Below are 25,400 nucleotides of genomic sequence, written 5' to 3'. Positions count from 1 at the left end.
GGATTTCAAGGACCCGTGGAAACCCTGCTATTATTACATTAGCTAACTACCAACTAACCAGATAAAATTAACAAATTGACAAGCACTTACTGGGCAGAATGGCTCTTCAAATGGCGGACGAAATTGGAGGTTGTCGTCTGGCTGTCCGCGATCTTAACATTGCATGTCTTGCAAAGCGCTGTTCGTCTTTTGCCATCTTGATAATAATTTTTGAAGCCGAAAGCGATGACCCTCGGTAACGTTACCCCTCCGGCTGACATGTTGATGTGTTATCTGATCTAAGTGGGCGTGGTGTGCGTAAGGTACGAGAGGGCATGGCTGATGATAGCCTATAGTGTCGTGATCCAGTCATGACTCATGACAAAACTATTCTCAGCCTGCGCTCCAGCTGGATCAACTTTTTTTTTTTTAATATAATTTATATATTTTATATTCAAACTGAAAACATGATGTGATTAACACTCAAGTCATTCAAGTCTTCGTGTCTCAAGTCAAGTCCCGAGTCTTTAACTTCCAAGTCCGAGTCAAGTCTCAAGTATTTTATTTTTTGTCAAGTCAAGTCACAAGTCATAAAAATAGCGACTCGAGTCCAAGTCACCAAGTCACAAGTCCCCATGTCTGCATGTAACCGTGCAACCCCATGCTGCATTCAATACTGTTATAAAGCCAGAGGCAAATGAAACAGAGCTCACCGTGACTGATGACAGATGATAATGTCTAACTGAGAACATATGGCATTTTATCAGGTGCATTACATGTAAACCACAGCTGTATCTCTAGTGCCACGCTAACAGGGTTTGACGTAGATGCTGAAATTCCATGGAGGACCCTTAGGCAAAGTCTGAGCGTTTCAACAGAGAAAAAATGTTCTGTTCTTACATAATCACCTCTCTGGAACAATGGAGACAAGCAGAGCACTTTGGAAAAAGCTTGTCATAGGCCGCTCCACAGAATGCCACAAGTTTCGGCAGAATTGGAACGGCCATTATTACAAAGTTATACACATCATCTGCCTGTTGTGTGTTCATTTATAAACCCCTTAATTTATGTGGTGGATCCATGGGTGGGGTCCGAAGTGTGTAATCATTTTAGCCATTAAAGTCCCTGGATACATATAAGAATCATATGTGGTACCATTTGAAAGCTTACAGCCTGGACTTTTGTTTTCCGAACTCCATGACTTTTGCATTTATGTTACATAAAATAACAAGATAAGACCTAAAAACTCACTGTCACAAAAAAGCAAAAATATGTTATCTACCAATGATAAAATTGAATTTTTTGCAATATCAGGTGGAAAGCAGTTTTTCCCCTCGTATTACCATTCAGTGTCAGCAAATGTTGCGTATAGTTTTTATATGGTCGCAAAACAGCGGATCAACTTTCCAATGACATATAGATAAACCTTCTAGTCCACTCAGAGGCTGATATATTTAACAAAATGTGGTGAAGGTGCATGGGCTCACAAAATACACTGAATGACTATGGACGAGCACATGCCGAGCCACCTGCATTTCATTTATGTACTATATTGTGATGGAAGGTGGAACAGGAAAATTTCTTTTTTTATAGTACTTGATGCCATTGAGTGGAATAAATGTACTCGCAAGTACATACAGCGAACAGCTCAGTGATGGACTGGCCACCTGTCCAAGGTGTTACCCTGCCTTTGGCTCGAGACACCTGGGATAGGTTCCATCACTACCCACAACCCTGCATCGGACAAGCGTCTATAGAAGCCGGATGGATGGATGAATGGATGGATAGAGCAAACAGAGCCTGAATCACAGGCTTTCAAAGACAAGATGAAAAATAGGTTGAGCTTCTAAATGTAATCAGATCCATTTAATATTTTTCCGTTACAACTTGAAATACTGTTCACAATACATGATATTTCTGTAATCAGACATATTTCTGGCTGAAACAGGATATTTAAGTTGGAAAAAAAATATAGGGTGGGACTTGATTTTATCCATGAGATAAATGGATCATTAAAAAATGCTATAAAATATAAATAAATATATATTTGTTTCTTTATGATACTTATTAATTTATGTTAACATAGTTATCAATAACCTACATGTTACCAATTACTTGATTTATGTCTATGATGAAAACATTAAGCAACCTACTAAATTAAACATGCAACAGGAGCATAAATAGGGTCAATTTTGGCATGCTGAGCTAAATACATTTTGCAGATTTTTCCTCAAAAACAGAAAATGTGAATGTCAGCAGTTCTTTCTGGAGTTAGTAATTAGATCAGATGAATGTGTACAGAGTTAATAAAAAAGCAGCAACAGTAGTTAATAAACAAGTATGAATTTGATGCCCTCTGACCAAAATGGATAGGCATCAATTCAAGACACATGCATTTCTATACAACTATGTATATGTCAAATAAATAATTATCAAAATAAGCATTTCTGCACAATGAACAAAAAAGCTTCTGTTCTTGGCTCGAAAATGACCTTACAGTTCAACCATTCTGAGCTACCACCATTTCAAAACAAGCTGTGAAACTAGGCCATGGGGAAAAAACTATTATATGTTCCTCTATTTTCAATGGCGCACCATCCTGGTGCCAACAATTGGTTTGGCCAGATGAAGGGGTTTCATCCCATTCATAAGGCTGCTTTGTTGTTGTGCTCGCACAAAGACCCGGCGCTGCTTACTCACTGTTTTGTGCTGCCGTGATGATAACAGCGGACAACTTGAGCGAGCGACCATAAAGTGGATGCAATGGCATTATCAGAGGCAGGTCTCCAGCCTGGCCCATTACAGCACTCAGATTAGTGGGTGTGTTGTTTGTGCGTCAGGCTTTGACAGAGAAGTGTTTCCTGGGAAACTAATTCATAGAACTATTCAAAGGCCACACAAGAAGACACATGGGTATGAACGTTTTTGGTGCATAGTGGCAAGACAACATAATATTTTTATGTTTTTTTATTTTTAAATTTGACAGTATTAATCACCATCCACTTTCCTTGTATAAAAAATAGATGCTTTGACATTCTGCCTTACATCTCATTTTGTGTTTTGATGGAAGAAAGAAAGTGATTAGAATGACATGATGGTGAGCACATCATTTGTTGGTGGACCACTAGCCTACTTTAACACGCAGTGTATAATAAAATATATAATGATTAACTAATTATATTTAAATAAATATAATTTATATATTGTGACAGGGCGGAGGGCGGGGCCAGGTCGTGATTATACACACCCGGTCCCTTATCAGGCTAATCAAGCCTCCGAGAGGGATAAAGGCCGACTGCAGAGGATGGTGCGGGAGAGAGAGATCGTTTACAGACATGTCTGTCATGTGTGTGTTTGTCTTTTGTTTAAGTTTAATCATTAAAATATTATTTATATTATCAAGCCGGTTCTCGCCTCCTCCTTTCCATCGACTGTTTTACACTGGAAACCCGGGAAGGAGGAGGGATACGCCGTAGTAGAGTTCTTGCCACTACCGTCCACCCCAACGGAGCAGCCGCGTCCATCTGCCGAGGGACGAGGAGCCCGGCCGCCTGGAAGTGGAGGAATGGCCACCGACTGCAAGGGGAGAAGGGGCTCCTAACCGACCATCTGGAACGGTCAGGGTCACTGCCAGGGGCGGAGGAGTCCCCTACCAGCCGCTGAAACGCGGCGGGGTCTGAGACCTCCGACCGCGAGCGGGGATGGGCTCGCTGCCGACCGCCTGGAGTGGGAGAACCGCTGCCAGGGGCGTGGGAGACCCCTTCTGTTCCCCGAGAATGGGGCGGGGCATTCCGTCTGCCAGGGGCTGGAGGACTGCCTCCGATCTGCCCGGAGAGGCGCGGCTGTCGTCCATTAGAGGGTGGAGGAGTGGCCGAGGAACAAGCTACGGCGTTTCGGAGAACTGGTGAGTAAGTGTTTTTTTCATCTCTCTCTCTCTCTCTCTCTCTCTCTCTCTCTCTCTCACTGCTTCATTGAATTCTACCCACTCAACACCAGTTTCATGTACAACAGTAAAGAGAAGACTCAGGCATAAGGGCCTTATGGGAAGAATCGCAAAGAAAAAGCAATTTTTGAAATAGTAAAAACAAAAAGAAAAGGTTAGAGTGGGCAAAGAAACACAGATATTGGACAACAGGTAATTGGAAAAGAGTGTTATGGATCTTAACCCCATTGAGCTTTTGTGGGATCAGTTAGACTGTAAGGTGCGTGAGAAGTGCCCAACAAGACAGACACATCTATGGCAAGTGCTACAGGAAGTGTGGGGTGAAATGTCACCTGAGTATCTGGACAAACTGACAGTTAGAATGTCAAGGATCTCCAAATCTGTCATTGCTGCACGTGGATGACTACTCTTTCAAGTAGTTTAAGTTCAGAATTTGTTTTCAGATTATAATAGTAATTGTTCATGTTATTAATGTTTTTCTTCACATTTTATAATAATAATAGTCAACAAAACTATGGAATAACATAAATGGAACAATGGGAATTATGTTGTGAAAAAATCCAAAATAAATCAAAACTGTGTTATATTTTAGCATCTTTAAAGTAGTCACCCTTTGCCTAAACTTAGCAGAAATGAACTCTTGACATTTTCATCAGCCAACTTCTTGAGGAATCACCCTGGGATGCTTTTAAAACAGTATTGAAAGAGTTTTATAATGAAATAAATTAATATGTTGGCACAATTGTATTTTAGTCTACCAAACTAATTTCAAACATTTAAGCATACACCTTCAGATAAAAAGATTTTTAAGATCATGAGAAACATTTCAGGCAAGTGTTTCAAAACTTTTGACAGGAACTGTAAATATATATATATACAAATACATTTTTAAAATAAACAAATTGTGTCTGTTAACATTAGTTAATGCAATATGAACTAACAATGAACTATTGTATTTTTATTAACTAGCATTATAAAGATGAATAAATGTGTTAAAAATATATTGTTAATAGTTTCTTCATGATACCTAATGCATTAACTAATGACAACGAATGGAATCTTTGGTAAAGTATTACCAAAAAGAATACAAAAAGTGGCTTTCCAATTTATAGTTTATTTCCATATTATTGAACATAAGCCAATCATTGGCCTACAGTTCACAGCAATCCATTTTGCAATTGAATTAATCAATCAGTCCAAGATTTATTGGAAGTGTCACGATTGAAGGTGGAGGCAGACACAGGATGAGGATCTAGTCGCAGCGGAGGTTTTATTTAGACAACAAGGGTAATACAAAACATGAACAAAAGTAAACATCCACGATGGGAAAAAGATAAACAAAACACGAAAGGCAAACAAAGGGTTAACATAACACGGGAAGCGTACACGGGGGTAACAATGGAGAGAACAATGATGGAAGCATGGGAAACAGGCATCAACAACAAAGACCGACAAGGGAAAGGAGAAACAGACACGGTTAAATACACGAACACAATGAAGACTCAACGAGACACAGGTGAGAACAATGACGAGTGCAGGCAGTGAGAGGGGCAAATTGTGGGAATTGCAGTTTTACGCTAGGACAGTGAGACTACAGGCGGACAACAGGGAAAACGTGACATGGAATGGGAGCGGTGACAGGTGAGACGGAAAACACGGAGCAGACCAGGAAACATGACATAAACGTGATGGGTGAAAACAGAGAACATAGGACAGACAACACCGGAACGTTACATAATCCCCCCTCAAAAGGACCGGATTCCAGACGGTCCTAAGAGACAGGAGGGAAAAACCAACAGGAATAAACAGATGTACAGGGCGAGAGGGGCTAGAAGGGAGGAAAAACTAACAGACCAAAGAGGACACAAGGCACACAAAGACAGAGTAAGGGGGTACAAGGAGCAATTAGGCAGTCCATGGGGGCACAAGGGGAAATTAGGCAGTCCACGGGGACACAAGGGGAAACCAGGCAGTCCACGGGGGCCCAAGGGGCAATTAGGCAGTCCACGGGGGCACAAGGGGCAATTAGGCAGTCCACGGGGGCACAAGGGGCAATTAGGCAGTCCGCGGGGGCACAAAGGGAAAGGTTTAGGAGGCCAGGGAGGTATCGACCGGGCAGGGACAGGTTTCGGTGGTCTGGGAGGTGTTGCCCGGGCAGGGTCGGGTTTAGATGGCCCGGAGGCTGGCCGTAAGGCAAGGGCCGGTTCAGGGGGCCTGGGAGGAGGCCAAAGGGCTAGGGCTGATCCAAGGGGCCTTGGAGATAAAGCTGAGGGAGGCTCTGGGGGCTCAGGAGACGGTGCTGAAGAAGGCCTAGGAGGCGGAGCCAAGGATGGCTCAGGAGGTGGAGCCGAGGGCGGTGGCGCCATAGGAGGCTTAAGAGGTTGAGCCGTAGAAAGCTCTGGAGTCTCTGGGAGCAGAGCCGTGGGAGGCTCGGGAGGCGGAGCCGTAGGAGGCTCGAGAGGCGGAGCCGTAGGAGGCTCGGGGGGTGGAGCTCTAGAAGGCTCGAGAGACTCGAGAGGTGGAGCCCTGGAAGGCTCGAGTGAATTGAGGGGCGGAGCCCTGGAAGGCCCGAGTGACTTGAGGGGCGGAGCTCTGGAAAGCTCAAGAGGAGGAGCTCTGGAAAGCTCGAGAGGCGGAGCTCTGGAAAGCTCAAGAGGCGGAGCCCTGGGAGGCTCGGGAAGCAGAGCCCTAGAGGGTTCGAGGGGCGCTGGCTGTTGGACGGTCCTGGCTGCTGGCGCTGGCTCTTGGACGGTCGAGGCCACAGGCGCTGGCTCAGGGACGGTCGAGGCTACAGGCACTGGCTCAGGGACGGTCGAGGCTACAGGCGCTGGCTCAGGGACGGTCGAGGCTACAGGCGCTGGCTCAGGGACGGTCGAGGCTACAGGCACTGGCTCAGGGACTTCAGGGGCGACAGGCTCGCTCACAGTGATGTGCGTAGGCGTTGGCTCACTCACCGTGATATGCGTAGGTGCCGGCTCGCTGACTGTGGCAGTCGCTGACTCGCTGACCGTGGCAGGCGTGGGTGCTGACTCGTTGACCGTGGCAGGCGTGAGCTGGAGAGCGGAGGATTTCCTTCTCCTCCTTCTCCGGGCGGAAGAAGTTGGCTGCGCTGGCTCATCGATCCGGGAAGGCAGGGGCTCAGGCTCGACAGCCGGAAACACGAGGAGTGGTTCCTCGATTGCGAGTTTCTTGAGGGTGAGACTCACGTACTCCCTCCACGTGTGCTCTCCGGATTCTGGCGCTTCCCACCACTGGGCTGATGGTAACCCGCTCCGGTAGATGAGCTTCAGGGAAGCGTCGTCGAACCCGGTGTGGATGGCGACCGTGGAGAAGAGCCGTGAGTACTCGCGAACGGGAAAATTTGCATGGGCCAGTGTGGTGAAAACCGCTGCTAGATCCATTAGCGGTCGGTCTTTCTGTCACGATTGAAGGTGGAGGCAGACACAGGATGAGGATCTAGTCGCAGCGGAGGTTTTATTTAGACAACAAGGGTAATACAAAACATGAACAAAAGTAAACATCCACGATGGGAAAAAGATAAACAAAACACGAAAGGCAAACAAAGGGTTAACATAACACGGGAAGCGTACACGGGGGTAACAATGGAGAGAACAATGATGGAAGCATGGGAAACAGGCATCAACTTACAACAAAGACCGACAAGGGAAAGGAGAAACAGACGGTTAAATACACGAACACAATGAAGACTCAACGAGACACAGGTGAGAACAATGAAGAGTGCAGGCAGTGAGAGGGGCAGATTGTGGGAATTGCAGTTTTACGCTAGGACAGTGAGACTACAGGCGGACAACAGGGAAAACGTGACATGGAATGGGAGCGGTGACAGGTGAGACGGAAAACACGGAGCAGATCAGGAAACATGACATAAACGTGATGGGTGAAAACAGAGAACATAGGACAGACAACACCGGAACGTTACAGGAAGGGCTTGTCTAAATACACATAAATGTACACCTGCGTCAGACCGACGCTTTTAGCGCGTCTCGGCTGTGTCGCTTCATAAACATACAGATTTTAGGTCACTATTTCAAGTTTAACGTAGTTTAAACTTAGACAAACACATCTTTAGATCCCTGCATTTGGAATTGTGCTCCATCAAGTTGTTTAAACCCAAGAACATGTTTTCATATTGAGCTGTCTGCTGTCAGAAAGTCTGGTTTGTTCTCTGTCTATATAAGCTGCACGTTGCCTATACAGCGAGTTTCGCTTACTGCCCCCTGGAGAAAACAGGTGGTACTCCAAGCTTGAATTACGGCCCCGGAACAATTTTTTTTTTTTTTAATCGACAGCCCTTATTTAAAAAAAATTAAATAAGAGTTGATTTTAAAAATCCAGTGATAGTATGTTGGGGATTTCCCTGTTTGAGCTGCAACACCTGTAAAATGAACTTTACTAATGGGTAATCATCTCACTTTAACACATCCCATTTGTGAGATTAATCATTAAATTCACAACATAAATGTAATATTACAATGCACATCTGCAAAGACAAGGAAGCAAATGAACAGGTGAACTTGAACTATATTACATGCGAGTAAGAAGGGCCAACTTTTGCTGTAAATACTCTGTTTCCTTATAAAAGCACTACACAAAATAAGTAAATTCTGGGACAGTTTTCTCATGTTGTTTAATTAAGTAATATAAACATTTTTTTTAAATGTTTTAATATTTGGTTAAGGTTTGGTCACTTACGGTTTGATACGTGTTTTTGTAATTTTACACAGTATTGTCAACTAAAATGTTATAATATGCCATTCATTCTAGTAAGAGTAAAACTGACTAAAATGAATAAATATGACATGATGAAATATTGACTAAATTTAAAGGACATTTTTGTCATGTCCCTTGGCATAATATATACTAAGAATTTAAGTATTGAAAATTGAAAAAGCATTAAAAAATGTATTTCCTTTTACAAATCAAAATGTTTCAAACACATTTTCACCAGGGTATTGTTTTAATTGTTAATCAATTCAGTGTCATCAATATCACATTCCGTCCTGTTTGTCTTTTGTATTATCTCTTTAACTTACAAAAGTCAGTTACTTAAGGACATTATCCTCCAGGAAGTGACATCATATGCTCAGTTTCCATCAAAATGTTTAGCATTTTTTAAAAGCGCATTTCTAAACAAGTGATTAAAGAGAATGCTAATCATTGTGTGTTTACGTCATGCACATTATCTTGAGGGAGACACCTTGTCATGGTGGAGCAGCTGAATGACCTCCTTGCTTCGGGTAGAGTTGATTTTGTGGTATTGAAGCAATTGTACATCGTTTTTATTAAATGCTGAAATGCTGAAATGGCTGCTATGTCCATACACCACCAGCCTTCATATACCTGGTTTGACCCATGCTTTTAAACTGTTCTGGTGGATTGTGAGGACCCAATTTAATGACCAGCTCTGTGCTAAACATTTCCAAATGTCAGTGGCTATGTTGGAAAAATTGTGTGCTAATGTCGGACCTTTCATTATGGCAGCCAAACAAGCTATCACAGGCCCATAGCACATGCACAAATGGTCAAAACATGTAATTGTTTTGCGAATAAACATTTTCCATCACCTTAATGTGCATTTTGACTTTAGAAAATAGAGTTTTTGCACATATCAAGCATTTCCATTCAGGTTTTCAATTTAACATTCACATATAAATTGTAGGATGGAAACCCAGCAATATTTGGTTGGAAAACAACAGCTCAAGCATATGTATGTATTAGCAAGGATTTATTTAATTTCTGTCATATGTTGTGGTATTAGTTGGTTTGTCTCTCTCTAAAAAATTCCATTGATACAATTACAGTAATTGGTATGATAATATTAACATGTTACATTTTTTATACTGAATTTGCTTTTCATATAGCCCATGATAAATCATCTTGGTCTTAGTATGAATATACATTTCATCGGCAGTTTGTCTTGCAAATTCATCTTGTATTTGGTGTGAATATGTCTTAAGTTACAGACTTAAAAATGTACTGCTTATCAGGAAGAACCTGCTGTGATTATCCATTCTCTCGCACATCAAGTTGGTGAAATGTATCATTGAATATTGTAATAGCCTAGACATTTTCACATTCTGGGATCTCCCGTGAAATCAATTAAAACCAGATTTTTCTGGCTTTGTTGACAGTCGTTGCGTTGTTCTGTGCAGGTTAGTTGCATATATGCTTGGAGGGATTCATTAGCCAATACAGATAAGGGTCTTATCACACAGCGAATACTCTGCATGCTTCTACTCATTACAATTCACTCACATCTTTCTCTGTGCCACCGCTTAATTGCTATGCTCGCCTTATAGCTCAGCTAGAATTCCCAAGAACCCTGTGTTAAGGTATGATATAACTATATCACTATAACACAAACACACTCCCTCCACACCATTGCAACTCAGTTTAATTGCGGCTGTTGCCATAGCATGCTATGCCCAACAGTGAGGGGGAGAGAACTAATTATAGCAGATGTTAGAATGAGAGGCAGGGAGACAGAGAGTGTGTGTGGAGAGTCGGGGGGCTGACACATGCAGTATGCCACTACACAGTGCATGGGAGGGGTCAGACCTGACCAGAATAATAGCATAATGAAGCTGCGGCTATCACACATACTAAATGTAATGCATAACACAGCAAAATTAAAATTTAAACAATTGGAAATAAACCACAGTAGATGGATTAAAGCAATAAACCCATTGAGACAATGTGTTACAGTGATTTTAACACATGTAAGGGGTGTTGTTAGGCACGCCACAAAGGGTCTATTACAAAACCTAGTGAGTTACCTCCAGAGGCAGCATTTAAAGGCACTATAAATGCATTATGTATCCATCTGTGATGCGCTCGGTGGAAAAAGAAATAATCTCGGGTTACTTAACTGTAACCCCTGTTCCTTGATAAAAGCGGAACGAGAGGCTGCGCTGATTTAGCACTTTGGGAACGTCTTTAGGAGTGACCAGCTGTGAATATGTGTACAACACATCATCAGGATGTACCGGTACAGGGGCTATAAATAGATGCGCCACCGGCGCATCGTCAGGTATTTTGTCTGAAGAGCAGTCGTGGGGCATCCTCAGTGCGGCAATGAAGCACAGCATCTCGTTCCGCTTTTATCAGGGAACAGGGGTTACAGTTAAGTAACCCGAGACTTTCTCTATCAAAAAGCTACAATTTGATGCTGCGCTGATTTAGCGCTTTGGGAACGAGAATACCCACGCCACAACCTGGCGGTTGTGTAGTTATGCTCAGACATGAGCTTGTGATGTTGACTCAAGGACATAAGAGCCCGGAGTGGCATGAACATCCAAAATATAAAATCTTATGAATGTGTGCGGAGAGAACCAGCCTGCTGCATTACAAACATGTTGCAGAGGGTCACCTCTGGCCAAAGCTTTAGAGGAGGCGACCCCTCTGGTAGAGTGAGCCCTGATACCTACTGACAAAGCTTGACAGCATGCCTCATAGGCCAGAGCAATAGCATACCTCACCCAATGTGACATTGTTTGCTTGGTGGCGGCCATCCCTTTGTTACGGCCCCCATGACAAACGATTAGTTGCCCTGACTCACTGGCTAGTGTGGTGGACATAAGTCTGAAGGGCACGGACTGGACACAGTCTGTGAAGTCTTTCCTGCTCCAGCGTTGTAAACGGCAGGGAGCAGAAAGCTTTGAGAGTGACCGGATGTACGGTTGAGAAAGGAACCTTAGGCAGGTAGTCGGGATGAGGGTACAATATTGCTTTAGCCATTCCTGGGGCAAAATCTAAGGAGGACTTATTCTTATTCTTAACTTATTCTAGTAGAGAGAGCCCTAGCACTTAGAATGGTCTCAATAACTTAAGGTTCAGCTGGTACCCTTCAGGGGCCAAGCATGAAGGTTCTACAGCTCGGGCCGGGGATGAAATATTGTCCCCTGCGCCTGATACAGAAGGTCCCTCCTGTCCGGAATTGCCCAAGGCAAGCCGTTGAGGAGAGACATTATCTCCGAGAACCATACCCTGTTCGGCTATCGCGGTGCTATCAGTAAGATGCAGGAAACTTGCTGGCGAACTCTGGCCAAGACTCCCGGGAGCAGAGAAACCGGGGAAATGCATACAGGCGGTATTCTGGGCCATGTATGTGCCATTGCTTCCAGACCCAGGGGGGCTACCCCCACAAGGCTGGGCGCAAAACCGTCAGGGCTTTCTCTTCTAAGCGATGACGGTCCTGAGGTCTTGCTTTGGGGGCTGCTGAGGGCAACAAACCGGTTCCCAGTCTCTACATCTAGAAGGACCGGGGCAGGGCTGGGTGGCCGGCGGACCCTCCCCCTGAGTGCGGTGAGGAAGGAATTGCCCGAAGGCCTCCTCATGACTCTTTGCCTCCAGGAACCTGGTGATGACAGTGTTCATAGTGTCACCGAACAAGCCAGAAGGTGAAACCGGGGCATCAAGAAGGAACACTTTGTCCTTGTCTCTGATGCCCAAAAGGTTGAGCCATAAGTGTCTCTCCATGCTGACCAAAGCAGCCATAGACTGGCCAATGGTGCGGGACGTCTGTTTGGTCGCCTGGAGAGACAGATCCTTAGCTCGACGAACCTCTGAGAAGGCCTCTTTGTCAACCGTAGTGCCTATCTGTGATGCGCTCGGTGGAAAAAGAAATAATCTCGGGTTACTTAACTGTAACCACAGTTCCTTGATAAAAGCGGAACGAGCGGCTGCGCTGATTTAGCACTTTGGGAACGTCTTTAGGAGTGACCAGCTGTGAATATGTGTACAACACATCATCAGGATGCACCGGTACAGGGGCTATAAATAGATGCGCCACCTTTGCATCGTCAGGTATTTTGTCTGAAGAGCAGTCGTGGGGCATCCTCAGTGTGGCAATGAAGCACAGCATCTCATTAAAATTTAAATGAGAGGGAAAAGGCCAACGTGGAGCGGCAGTGAGAGAGAGAGAGAGAGAGGAGAGAGAGATTAAAATAAACACTTACTCGCCAGTTCTCCGATACGCCATAGCTTATTCCTCGGCCACTCTTCCACCCTCTAACGGACGACAGCCGCGCCTCTCCGGGCGGATCAGAGGCAGACCTCCAGCCCCTGGCGGACGGAACGCCCCGCCGCATTCTTGGGGATCAGAAGGGGTCTCCCCCGCCCCTGGCAGCAGTTCTTCCGCTCCAGGCGGTCGGCAGCGAGCCCCTCCCCGCTCGCGATCGGCGCCACGTTCCTCCGCCCATGGCAGTGGCCCTGACCACTCCAGGCGGTCGGTTAGGAGCCCCTTCTCCTCTCGTGGTCGGCGGCCGTCTGGAAGCGGATGAAGCGGAGGCAGATGGCCGCGGCTGTTCCGTTGGGGTGGACGGTAGTGGTGAGATCTCTCCTGAAGTCCAATATGGCATGGTTGCATCAGTAAATGTGCTTCTTGTGTTGAATTTAATTTTAAAACACCATCGGTTAGGTTTAGATGTTGGTTAAGGGAAAGTATTTATATTTTGTTTACATCTCATGTATTTTTATGAACACTATTGGACGGCAGTAGCTGCCATCCTAAAAGTGAGCTCTGCCACCCCATCTGCCACCCCAGCATAACTATCCAATTGTATTAAATATAAATGTAAGTATATTATAGTTGATATTGACATTGTGTAGGGGTTTATTCATAGCTTGTTTGATTACAACAGTAACCAATCCTGTGATTGTTCACAGCAACGGCCAATCACAGCATCGATCAATCGCGTACCTACTATTGTAGCGGATGTACAGTGTTTGGGCACTCATGAGAAGATGAGCTTATTTCCTTAACAACAATGACCACATGGACAAATACATAGAAATAAAGAGGTAAAATATTAATTTCTCAGTTGTTTCCAAGTATTCATGGAATGATTATTACATATATCACTGTCAGTTATAGGTTGAGACGGTCGAGATGTGTCCTCACCACTTTTTTAAAATAGCTTTTGTCAGGTATGTTTATAATTCAGATGCAATGTCTCCAGTTCTGGAATGTGTTATTTTGAATGTCTATCGGTGTCGTTTAATGTCTGCAGTTTTCTGTAGCTCACGCTCTTTTCCCTGTCCCCATTGTGATGGCCTTCTCGGCTGTACTGTTTTTGTGTATGAAGAGTGTGTGTGTCTGTGTTATATTTTTCTCTTTCTCTCCCTCTTTCTTAATTGCTCTCAGGTTTGCAGTAATCAGGTGAGCTGATTGTTGATGAAGTGCACCGGTGCGCAGTGTGTTTCCACTCTATATAGTGTGCTCCATGGCTGGGTTGTCCATTGGGAGATGGTTGTTTGTGAACTATTCCATTTCGTTAACAGGCACTATGGGCACTATTTTTTCAAGGTTCCTGCTGCTGGTGCGGAAAGTTTGTGGTTGTCGCTCTCTGAACTTCAGAGTTTGCTCTTTTTTCATATACAGAACTGTTAATAAATGTGTTTGTGATTATGCTACTCTCTTCTCGCCGCATCTTTTATTGTATTGTGTTTTTAAAGTTTAACACCCATCCACTGTCGTACAGATGTTATCTTGGTTTATTAAAAAAAAGTTATATTTGGGAAAATTAGAATAAAAACCTCTAAAAAGTAGGCAAAGAGTTACCACTAGATCAATCAGACATGTTCTTAATCAAAGTGCTGATATCCGTATTCATCTACTGACTAACAAAATCCCAAGACTGATTGTGGCAAACGTAGAAATTTAATTACCATATTATGTGAAATATTTATTTGAGTGCATGAATTGGTCATTTTTGATGTTGATGTGGTTATTTAAAATAATATTTTACTGTGCATAACTTTATTAATATTCATGAGTTTCGCAGCACTGCCCCCCACAGTACAATTTTCCATATGTTTTTTTGTAATTTATTTTGGCCAAACTTTGTGTTAATCTTCGCTTTCAAATGGATTACTCTAGCTGTTACAAAGGTGATAGACTTGCAGGACTTTATTGGCAGAATTACATGGGATATGCATGCATTTTCCATCCATGGTAATCCATAGGGTCTTAGTCCTATTGGTTGCTTTTCAGGTTTATTGTCTGCACTTACTGTATCTCCTGCATGGTTCCAGCCACACAGTGGAAGCGTTCTGGAACAGTCTTCCACTCACGGGCGAGTTTGATCATGCCTCCAGCATCTAACACGCCGTAGCCAAACAGATGGTTGAACTCCAGGCCCACACCGTTCCTCCTCCACTGGTGAACTTCATCATGCAGCTTGTTCCTTTTAGATGTGAGAACAGTCAAGTGCTGCAGGTCTCTCCAGGTCAGGTTTGGACTGCACACACACACACAGAAAATATAGAAAAATTAATTCAAGCCTATGACGTCACTATAAAATAGATGACTGCTATTATAATGGCTGTTTGTCAAAACCGTAATGATTCACTTTACTTTTAAAGCTCCCAATCCTAATGGTTATATCATATCAGTTTAAAAGAAGTTTGCTCTCTTGAGTCAATGACTTCCTGAAAACTGCACATAGCAAGAGAACAACAAAACCCTTTCAGTTCTTAAGAGCGCTTTACTTTCGATGAGCAATTTGCACAGAGCGGTACAGTGAGCAGATGCTGACTATAGTCTAAAGCAGTGCTGTGAAGTGATGACTATGCCTTTACTACTAAGTTTTTTTGTAATAACTTAATCATTACTGTATATCACATAATATTTATTTTTGCTGTAAATGTAAAAAAAAAATAATAATAATTATGTGAGTCCCACATTTATGTCCGCTGTTTGAAATCAGAACTAACAATGTGTAATTCACAAATGAATCATTGTTTTGAGTTGGTTCTTCTTTTAAGTGAAATGGCCAAACATGTTAACAAAACGGTCTGAATCGATTGTCGTTTTTGTTTGGGCCGCACATTCACTTAATCATTTAGAGCAACAGTACAGCAGTATTGGGACACTTGAACACTGGATCAAGTAGATATTTGCCTACAGTCAACTGAAACAAAAGGCTACTTTTTGAGAGGTAGCTTTGAGAAACTTCAAATAGTGCTGTGTCATGTGAATAAGGGTCCGTTCACACTGAATGTGACTTGCTGTTTCTCAGTTGTTTTTCTATGTAAATATATGCTAATTGGATGTTATTGACTACTGTGTCTAGTTTAGACTAAAAATGAATATTATAAAAATGAGAATTTCGGTTCTAATTTTTGATTGGATGAGCTGCATTTAAAGTAGTTGTAAAATGCATAAAAGCATTTGCACGATTTTTGGCATACTTCTGTGACTTTTTGTAAATAACAAAATTACATCAATGTGATATCATCATGAGCAACAACTTATTTGTAAATTATTTGGCCCAAAATAAACAGGACCACATGGAGAAAGATAAGCACCCAAGTTTGCAGCATTGATCAATAAGTGCCTAAGAAAAAGCACATGTGTAACTTATGTGTTATCTGTAGCTCAATATATATTTGACAGCCAGTTGCATGTAATTATATTTCAGCGTGGATGTAATGAATCCCGTTCTGTCATTTGTTGTATAATTTATTTCATGAAAAATAAAATATTCAAATATAACATAATACATTTGATTAATTTTTTTCTAATTGTCTTAAAATATTGCAGTATTGGGGCATTTTGAAGATTGATTTGTGAGAGCTATACATGCAGGTTCTCTAAGGACCCAATGAATATAATCATGTTTGGTGATGCACCCACACATTAATGGTAAACAGAAGCCATATTTTGCTAAGTTAGAGACTAGAATCACTATGGAGCTTGAGTATTTTGGCACTGGTTAAATACACAAACATACACAAATATAAACCCGCAGTTAGCAATCCGTATTTACTTTTGTCTGGACAGAGAGGCCTGCTCTCTTGCCAGCAACATCATTATTCAGCACTGAGCAAACACAAAGACTTTACACTGGAAGGACCATGTCAACAGTTATTAACAGCAGTCAAAACACCATAACATTCTACTGAAATGTGTGAATGAAAGCAGAGACATTGCCATCAGATTCAACATACAAAGATTTCTTGTTTAATGAACTGGCTTGTATCACGGTCGGTGTTGAAATCCCTGCTGATTCGTTTTTATGATTTTACTTAGCAGTAGTACACCAGTACCAAGTAGAGAAATTAAAAGGGAGGTGTACAATCCAATTAAAAATCGAATTCAGATATATGCAAACATATAAGTAGTTTTAGGGTGTAGGGAGATCAACGTGATTGCGTCATTCACAGTGCATCATATAGGAGTGAGCAGTCACTGCACAGCTCTTTTTCAGCTTTGTTTGCCATAATAGCATACTGAGATAATATTCTTCTAACCACAATTGTACAGAGCGGTTATCTAAGTTACCATAGAATTTGTCTGTTCTAACCAGTCTGGCCATTCTCTGTTGACCTCTCTCATCAACAAGACATTTCTGTCCACAGAACTGCCACTCACTGGATGTTTTTAGTTTTTGGCACCATTCAGAGTAAATTCTAGAGACTGTTGTGCATGAAAATTCCCGAAGATCAGCAGTTACAGAAATACTCAAACCAGTCCATCTGGCACCAACAAACATCCATGTGATTATCTAATCAGCCAATCGTGTGGCAGCAGTGCAGTGCATAAAATCATGCAGATACAGGTCAGGAGCTTCAGTTAATGTTGACATCAACCATCAGAATGGGGAAAAACGTGATCTCAATGATTTGGAGCATGGCACGATTGTTGGTGCCAGACGGGAAGATTTGAGTATTTCTGTAACTGCTGATATCCTGGGATTTTCACACACAACAGTCTAGAATTTACTCTGAATGATGTCAAAAACAAAACTTATCCAGTGAGTGGTTCTTTGGATGGAAATGTCTTGTTGATGATAGAGGTCAACAGAGAATGGTCAGACTGGTTTGAACTGACAAAGTCTACAGTAATTCGGATACCTTTGTAGTGAGAAGAATATCATCTCAGAATGCTATTCTGAGATGTGTTTTGGTGCATTTTTGACAGCACAAGGGTGACTTACACAATATTAGGCAGTTTTTTTTGTATGTTTTGGCTGATCGTGTATATACATGATGTAAGTACAAAGTAGTGAAAGACATGCACCTAATTAAATATATATTTCAGTAACACTGACTGACATCACACCCAGTTCGTAATAGCATAAGGACACTGAAATAAATTACTTTGAATGTTAAGCAACAGTGATTCTGATGTGCAATGTTTGTTTGTGGGCAGATTGTAGTCAGTTGTCATATAATTGTTTGACTGTCAAGTCTCGCATAAAGACACCAGATCCATCTGAGAGTTTTGGCACCGTCACCAGCACCATTTTGGTGTAAAGGGGATATCAATCACACATAAGTGAGGCTTTTTAGAAGCAGAGCTGAGGTTGTGGTGCTGCGTTTTGACAAAAACCTTGTCAGTGGTAATCTACGACTTGTACGCGGAGTCTGCCAGCAGTGAATTTTCCACTGTGTGCTCGTGAGCTGCCTTATTGTTTCATAAATCTTTAAAAGGGGTTCACTGCACATTAGAGCTGTGCCCTGGAAAACAGAAGTGTACATACTTGGCCTCCAACGCCAAAGCAAACACGCCAGCAGCCTCGGGGGCAGCAGCAGACGTGCCTGAATGACGCAGCGTGCAGTTTCCATACAGGTCCGTGGTGGCCTGAAGGCAGAGACAGACAAAGACAAAGAGAAATGGATGGTCAGACCAGTCTTAATTAAACATTAGTGACATTGATTTTCTACATTAAACGATTACACTACAGGTGCCTTTAGCAAATACCAGGCTTAATCTTGCCCAAACCTGTTGATCACAAACAATTTCTAATAAAGCACGTGGACAAGTGCAATGAGGAATACCCCACAAATGCTCAAAGCTACATTCATCAGCACAACAGTCCACCATTAACACTTTGAGAGTTGCCCGACATTTCATGATCTATCAAAGGCAGCACATGAAAGAGTCATTTTGTATTGATTTTGACTGATTTAAGCAAACCTTAGTAAAAGCTTTGAGATGAAAGCCAAAAAGCAATTATTCAGTGCTGTTAATGATTTGATGTGGTTCTAACCTGTATCTATGAATATATATAATGAATGTCATGTTGTCTGAGATAAAAGAAAATATCTACATCTGCAGTGACTTCGGACAAAACAAATTGTATTCTGTACTTGAGGCTCCACAATGAAATATACTGTTAATGTGAAGGCCACATATGGACTGATGCAGCAAAAATATTTCCAATCGTAATGCTCAAATCCCATTTGCGGTTGCATTTTTGAAAAAAGCTGTGTCGGAATTGGTCATGTGACAAGTGAGAACCAATGGTATTTGGTGTCAATGACATCAAACCGGACATAGGGCGTCTAATAGTGCCATATTTAAGGGTCCAAGCGCCAGAGGTGCTGTTACCCTAATGTGTTTGTACTGATTGTCTTATTATTATTGTCCTTATTGAAGAGTCTGGGCATTAGCGAGCGCAAGCCATAGATATCCCTTCTTCATTGAAGTTGGATTTTGACATGCATCTTCTTTGTATGGGGCGGATGTGGCTCAGGTGGTAGAGCGGGTCGGCTGCTAATTGCAGGGTTGGTGGTTCGATTCCTGGCCCACACGACTCCACATGCCGAAGTATCCTTGGGCAAGACACTGAACCCCAAAGTTGCTCCCAATGGCAGGCTAGCGCCTTGCATGGCAGCTCTGCCGCCATTGGCGTATGAGTGTATGTGTGATTGGGTGAATGGGACACAGTGTAAATCACTTTGGTAACCTCTAATTTAAAAAAAAAGCACTATATATAAGTGTGCAGACCATTTGTTGTGCAAAAAAATCCTTAAAATATTGATTTAACAAATCAACAAAAATAGCCACCAACAGCCAATAAAATTGCAGCACCTAATAACTTAAATTGTGAACGGCCGTTTTTTTTATGAAAATGTGTATACACAAGCGGGGTACAAGAAGCTGTACACCAAATTTTGTAAGAATCCACCATAAAGTGGTTCTGTAATGGAAAAGGAACCAGACCATTTCCTCAAAATCCTTTAGCGCCCCAAATCATATGGTCATGTGGATTTCCATTTCCAGCAAGAAAACTTTTTCTACCACTCTGATGATTTTAAACCTACTTTTTCAAACTCGTCCTAGGCTGTTTGTCTGATTTGCACAAATAGTAGCATGTTTCATCAAGAGATGCTCCTGACAAAATCTATTTAAAAGAATTTTGATTTGTCATGTTGTTTGGAAGATATAAGCCAATAAGTTTTATAATCCAATATGTCTAATATTCAAACGTATCCAAACAATATTCAAACTTAACCAAACTTAGTACACATGGACACCAGAACAATTTGAGGTCACATGACAAATGTAATCAGTTTCTGATGCTAGCGGGCCGTAACACTTCTTAATCCTAATAATGCAACTCTGATCAGAGCAGTTGAAATTGTATTTTACATTCAATATAAGGTACATTGACATATTTTACATGTATTTTACCAAAAATATTTGACAACAACACAGGTTTAGAACAACTTCAAGTTGAGAAAATTATAAGTATTTTCACTTTTAGCTAAACTAACCCTCCTTACAATATGTGAATCATTTTGCGAGAATAAAATATATATTTAGAGGCAAATATATAATTATATTTGAATAATTATTCATATCTACTGAAAGCCCTTGGCAACATCAATAGACCACAGCAAACTGATGGCCCTGACAGAATCCAGACTGACACCAGGCAATTCCCTCTTTCCATTGACAGATCCTCTCTGACAAACTGACCACAGTCTTCATCTCAGATCTTTTCTGTGAGTCTGATGATATGGTTTGATTTAGTTCCTATCTCAATGCAGCCCTCCAATTTCATTTTACACTAATTATTCGAGCACAAAATGGATGAAACAATTAACTCCCTGTCATTTCATCACTGTCATACTCTGTATTATTACACTGTGGAATAAGGGATTGCGTCTCAAAAGAATGTTTCACGGCACCTCACCTCACCTCTGACTCTCACACTCTAAATTGAGTCAAGCATTGAATCTTGCTGTAGAAGATTGGCTTTTAAAGTTTCCTGACAGGATCAGAGGCGATATCGCTAAATTGGAAGCCTCTAATTTTACCTCAAGCGCTGTGTACAAAAATAAGGACAGATATATCCCACCATTGATTGTCCTTTGGTGACTCAGTAACACTTACAATAAGGTTCTGTTTGTTAACATAAGTTAACAACTTTAGTTAGCATGAACTAACAATGAACAATACTTTTACAGAATTTATTAATCTTGGATAATTTCAACATACACTGATGAGCCAAAACATTTAAATACACAGTATTTAAATGTGTAAAAATGATAACGTTCATTGTTTTTTCTTGATACCTATTACTGTCATTAATTAATGTTAATGAATGGAACCTTATTGGAACTAAGTGTTACTGATGACTCTTAATTAATCCCATTCAGGGGAAAAAACTAAAATTGCTTAAGCCTTAACATACATTTCCAGAATCATGATATTCCACATGCAAATGTGGGTGGAGATTAGAACAAACAACTTTTTCAAACAAATATATATAAAAACACACTGGCCATTTATTTTTTACTTTTTTCAAATGCATAAAAAATAAAGTATGTATGGGAAAAAAATATTTTTATTATTTTTGTGATAAAAAAACCTCTAAATAATAAAAGTGCAGGTTATCCAAGCAAAACATGATATAATACCTGTACACACACACACACACTCACCACGCCAGCTTCAGGGTTTCGTTTACGTCCGTTGCTGAAGGTGGAGGCCAGGGTAGAGGAACAGCTTTCATCATAGAGTGCTGTGCGTCCATCATTGATGGCTGAATTAATAGAGATGGTCCACATGCTGGATGCATATCCATCACAGTTGCAGTCGTCATAGATACCACCGTCTCCAGAGGCCCACACGTAGATGCTGCCTTTCCCACCGCGGCCCTGTTGGACAAGCAGAGCAGCACGATTAAGAGCGCACTCACCCCCGCAACAGCTCAGTAAGGAGCATTCAAGTCTCCTTGGTATTTTCCTTTAAGAGGCTTGGAGATTTACTCAATTTATGATACAAATTAAGCTCACATAACCACAAGTAATTTCACAGCGAGATCAGAGAGGAGTTTTGAGACATTTTAAAGACTCTCTTTTGAGTGTCGATGATTCAGACTGAGGCATTGTGTTTTAGGTCCTTGTTTAAACATATAATTTGGATGTTTTTAGCTGCCAAGAGTGTTTTATTCTTTTCGCTTTTTATTTTATAAAGGACACAGGAGGAAATTTGTACAGTGCAATTGTTGTCTTACTTGATTATTGTTATTTTTACAGTACATAGTGATTTAGCATGTTCACGCATCAAAAACTGATTATGGTCCTACGAGGTTCCCCTCTCTTTTCAGCCCCCACAGTTTCACCAGGGAGTAAGCAAATATGAAAATAAGTCCATATGGTATCTGGTAATTACGATTTTAGATTTTGCAGTTGCTTCTTAAAATCTCAGAATTTTGACTTTATTTCTGAGAACTGAGACTTTATATTAAAATTATGTCTTCAGCAATTGTTTTTGCAAATTTGATTTATCGGATGGCTGATCAAATTTTTATTATTGTAGGTCTGCAAGATGTAATGCCAAAATAACAATACATTTCATTGCAAAAATAAGAAATAATGTAGCAATTGAGTAAATGAGACAACAATGTACACAACAACAAATGCTTTCTGAAACCTTTATTAGTGCTGAGGAGGTACCTGGGAAAAATAACAGGTCTAATTTCTTTATTTATTTCACATTGATCCAACAGTCATTGGCACTTATTAAAGCTTAGTTTGTCTATTGATTAGGGCTGTCAATTGATACAAATCTTTAATCTAATTAATTACATGAAATCCCGACAAATTAATCAAATTTATCACAATTAATCGCATATATAAACATTTTCCAATAAAAATAACTATAAAATGGCTTTCGAAGTCAATATATTGTTCGTTTTATTTCTATTTCATTGAACATAAGCCTATAATTGGCTAACAGTCCACAGCAATTCATTTTGAATTCTGAATTCGGAGTTTTGCTCCATTAGGCTGTGTTTGAATGCAAGAATGCGTCCTCGGTATGCTGTCGGTATGTATGATTTGTTGCCGGTACAGCCGGTTTTGCACTTAAACATGAAAATTGTATTTCAAGGTTGAATTGGTCTGATGGTGGGAATATTCCTTATTACAGTCCGAGGGCATGAATAATTGTGTACATTTTTAAATGCATTATTATTTATAAAATTATAAAAAACTATTGATGTAAATTTTGCCTTCTTTCGGTTGCTACACTACTTCGGACATCTGAGCTTATGGCCCCTGGCAGTCACTAGCCTCATCAGGCCAGGCCACAATCCATCGTTGTAATACACATCCCTTGACTGATTATATTAATATTATGGTGAACATGAAAGTTTGGAACAAATGTACTAGAAAACAAACTATTGCTAATGGTCTAATTTTAGTGAACATAATCTACTCATCTGTTTCTCATTTTATCTTTTATCTCTATTTCTCTCTAATATCTCTTCCTCACACTTTTTTTGAATGATACCATCAGCTCAACTCAGAAATAATTAGCTAAAACAAATGATTGCACTTTAAGCACTGCTGGTTTTATAACAAGCTCTATTCAGTGTTAGCTGCTGACAGGGAGTCTTGAAAGTGTGGTAGAGAGAAAATCTCTGGCCAAAGAGCAGGAACAGAAGCGGGTCTTTACAGCTGTTAATAGAATGCAGTGTCATGACACTGCAATAACACCAGGACATTGAGCTAATACAGAGACTGTTTAACGAGGTGGATACTGAATAATGAATGAATCGCAACATTTAACTCTTTCATGAGTGAGTTTTTTCTGCACGTGAAATAAAAAACAAATCTGTTAGGACACCGTGACAGGACACTTGACAGCCAGCACACTAGAGGGGGCAGAGTGCAAACGAGTAATTTTAATTTCTTGTCATTTCAAAAAGTTTAAAATACTGTATATACTATAATTAACATATAAAAAAATTGGTTATTTCTATTGTACTGTGTTTTCTTTTTGAAATAGCTATAAAAATAAATGAAAATTGCAGTTAAATGACCCCCCCCCAACACTGTAGTTTAAGTTGGGCAGCTCTGAATTTGCCTATGGGTTGGAAAAATCCAATGACTAATCCCACGGTTCAGCTTGTGGAAATTCTAGTATGCTAAAAGGTCTTATCCCTTGAGGGATAATTTGATAGGGGGTGGTAGCATGTGTAAAGAATCCGTTCTGATTCTCTACGGGGAGAGAAGCTTGCATTCAAATGGAGTCTAACGTGAGTCCTAGGAATTCCAAATGTGGGAGGCCCTTGGTTCTCTTCCAACAGGGGAATGCCAAACTATTGAATGCCTCTTTAAAAATCCTGTGTAATCCAAATGAAGTTCTGCTGCTTTAATCCATATCTATTAGCTTTATCTGTATGCCATTGTACTTATTAAGGTTGACGAAATTCTTTTTCAGAAGTTATCGTAATTAAATCCTGCAGTCCCGCTCCTCCAGCTAGAAAGGCACGGTAAAGTGACGTCAAACTGCACTACAGAAACTTTGCATTCTAGAACGAGAAGGCACCATTAATCTGCTCACCGCATGTGGCTGTGTTCTCACCTGCTCTGATGATTCATTCACAGGGCACTTCAAAGAGAGCAGGATCCATGTTGTGGGGTCTTTCCAAACAGAATTCCAATACTAATCACTGTAGAAGTGAGATGTGACTGACCATTATCACATTTCAGCACCCCCCAAAGCCCTCAGAGAGGAGGGTAATTGTCTTTGAAGGGAACAGGGCATAGGGACTAACGCTCTGACTGGAACACGCTTGCGGGTGTTGGATGCGATTAAGGTGTCTGAAGTTGATATTTAATGCAGCCATTTTACATAGGTTTCTTGGGATGTACTCACCAAGTAGTTATATATTAATATATATATACAGTCAGGTCCACAAATATTGGAACATCGACACAATTCTAATCTTTTTGGCTCTATACACCACCACAATGGATTTGAAATGAAAAGAACAAGATGTGCTTTAACTTCAGACTTTCAGCTTTAATTTACATCCAAATCAGGTGAACGGTGTAGGAATTACAACAGTTTGTATATGTGCCTCCCACTTTTTAAGGGACCAAAAGTAATGGGACAGATTAACAATCATAAATCAAACTTTCACTTTTTAATTCTTGGTTGCAAATCCTTTGCAGTCAATTACAGCCTGAAGTCTGGAACGCATAGACATCACCAGACGCTGAGTTTCATCACTGGTGATGCTCTGCCAGGCCTCTACTGCAACAGTCTTCAGTTCCTGCTTGTTCTTGGGACATTTTCCCTTCAGTTTTGTCTTCAGCAAGTGAAATGCATGCTCAATCGGATTCAGGTCAGGTGATTGACTTGGCCATTGCATAACATTCCACTTCTTTCCCTTAAAAAACTCTTTGGTTGCTTTCGCAGTATGCT

The 25,400-nt window shown here is 41.2% G+C and overlaps 1 protein-coding gene across 1 annotated transcript in view; it reads right to left on the bottom strand.

Annotated features, from left to right (window-relative positions):
- Positions 1-25,400, bottom strand: part of pcsk2 (proprotein convertase subtilisin/kexin type 2) — a 114,357-nt gene that overhangs the window by 6,724 nt on the left and 82,233 nt on the right. The window contains exons 9-11 of the mRNA XM_052151637.1: positions 21,623-21,838; positions 18,430-18,530; positions 14,956-15,183 (exon numbers count right to left, since the gene is read on the bottom strand). Of these exons, the coding sequence (XP_052007597.1) occupies positions 14,956-15,183; positions 18,430-18,530; positions 21,623-21,838 (545 nt within the window). The remainder of the gene's footprint in view (positions 1-14,955; positions 15,184-18,429; positions 18,531-21,622; positions 21,839-25,400) is intronic.

This window comes from Xyrauchen texanus, chromosome 20 (genome assembly GCF_025860055.1).
Source record: "Xyrauchen texanus isolate HMW12.3.18 chromosome 20, RBS_HiC_50CHRs, whole genome shotgun sequence".
NCBI lineage: Eukaryota > Metazoa > Chordata > Actinopteri > Cypriniformes > Catostomidae > Xyrauchen > Xyrauchen texanus.
The sequence above is the reverse complement of the archived record's forward strand: the minus strand, read 5'-3'. Positions and strand labels throughout refer to the sequence as shown.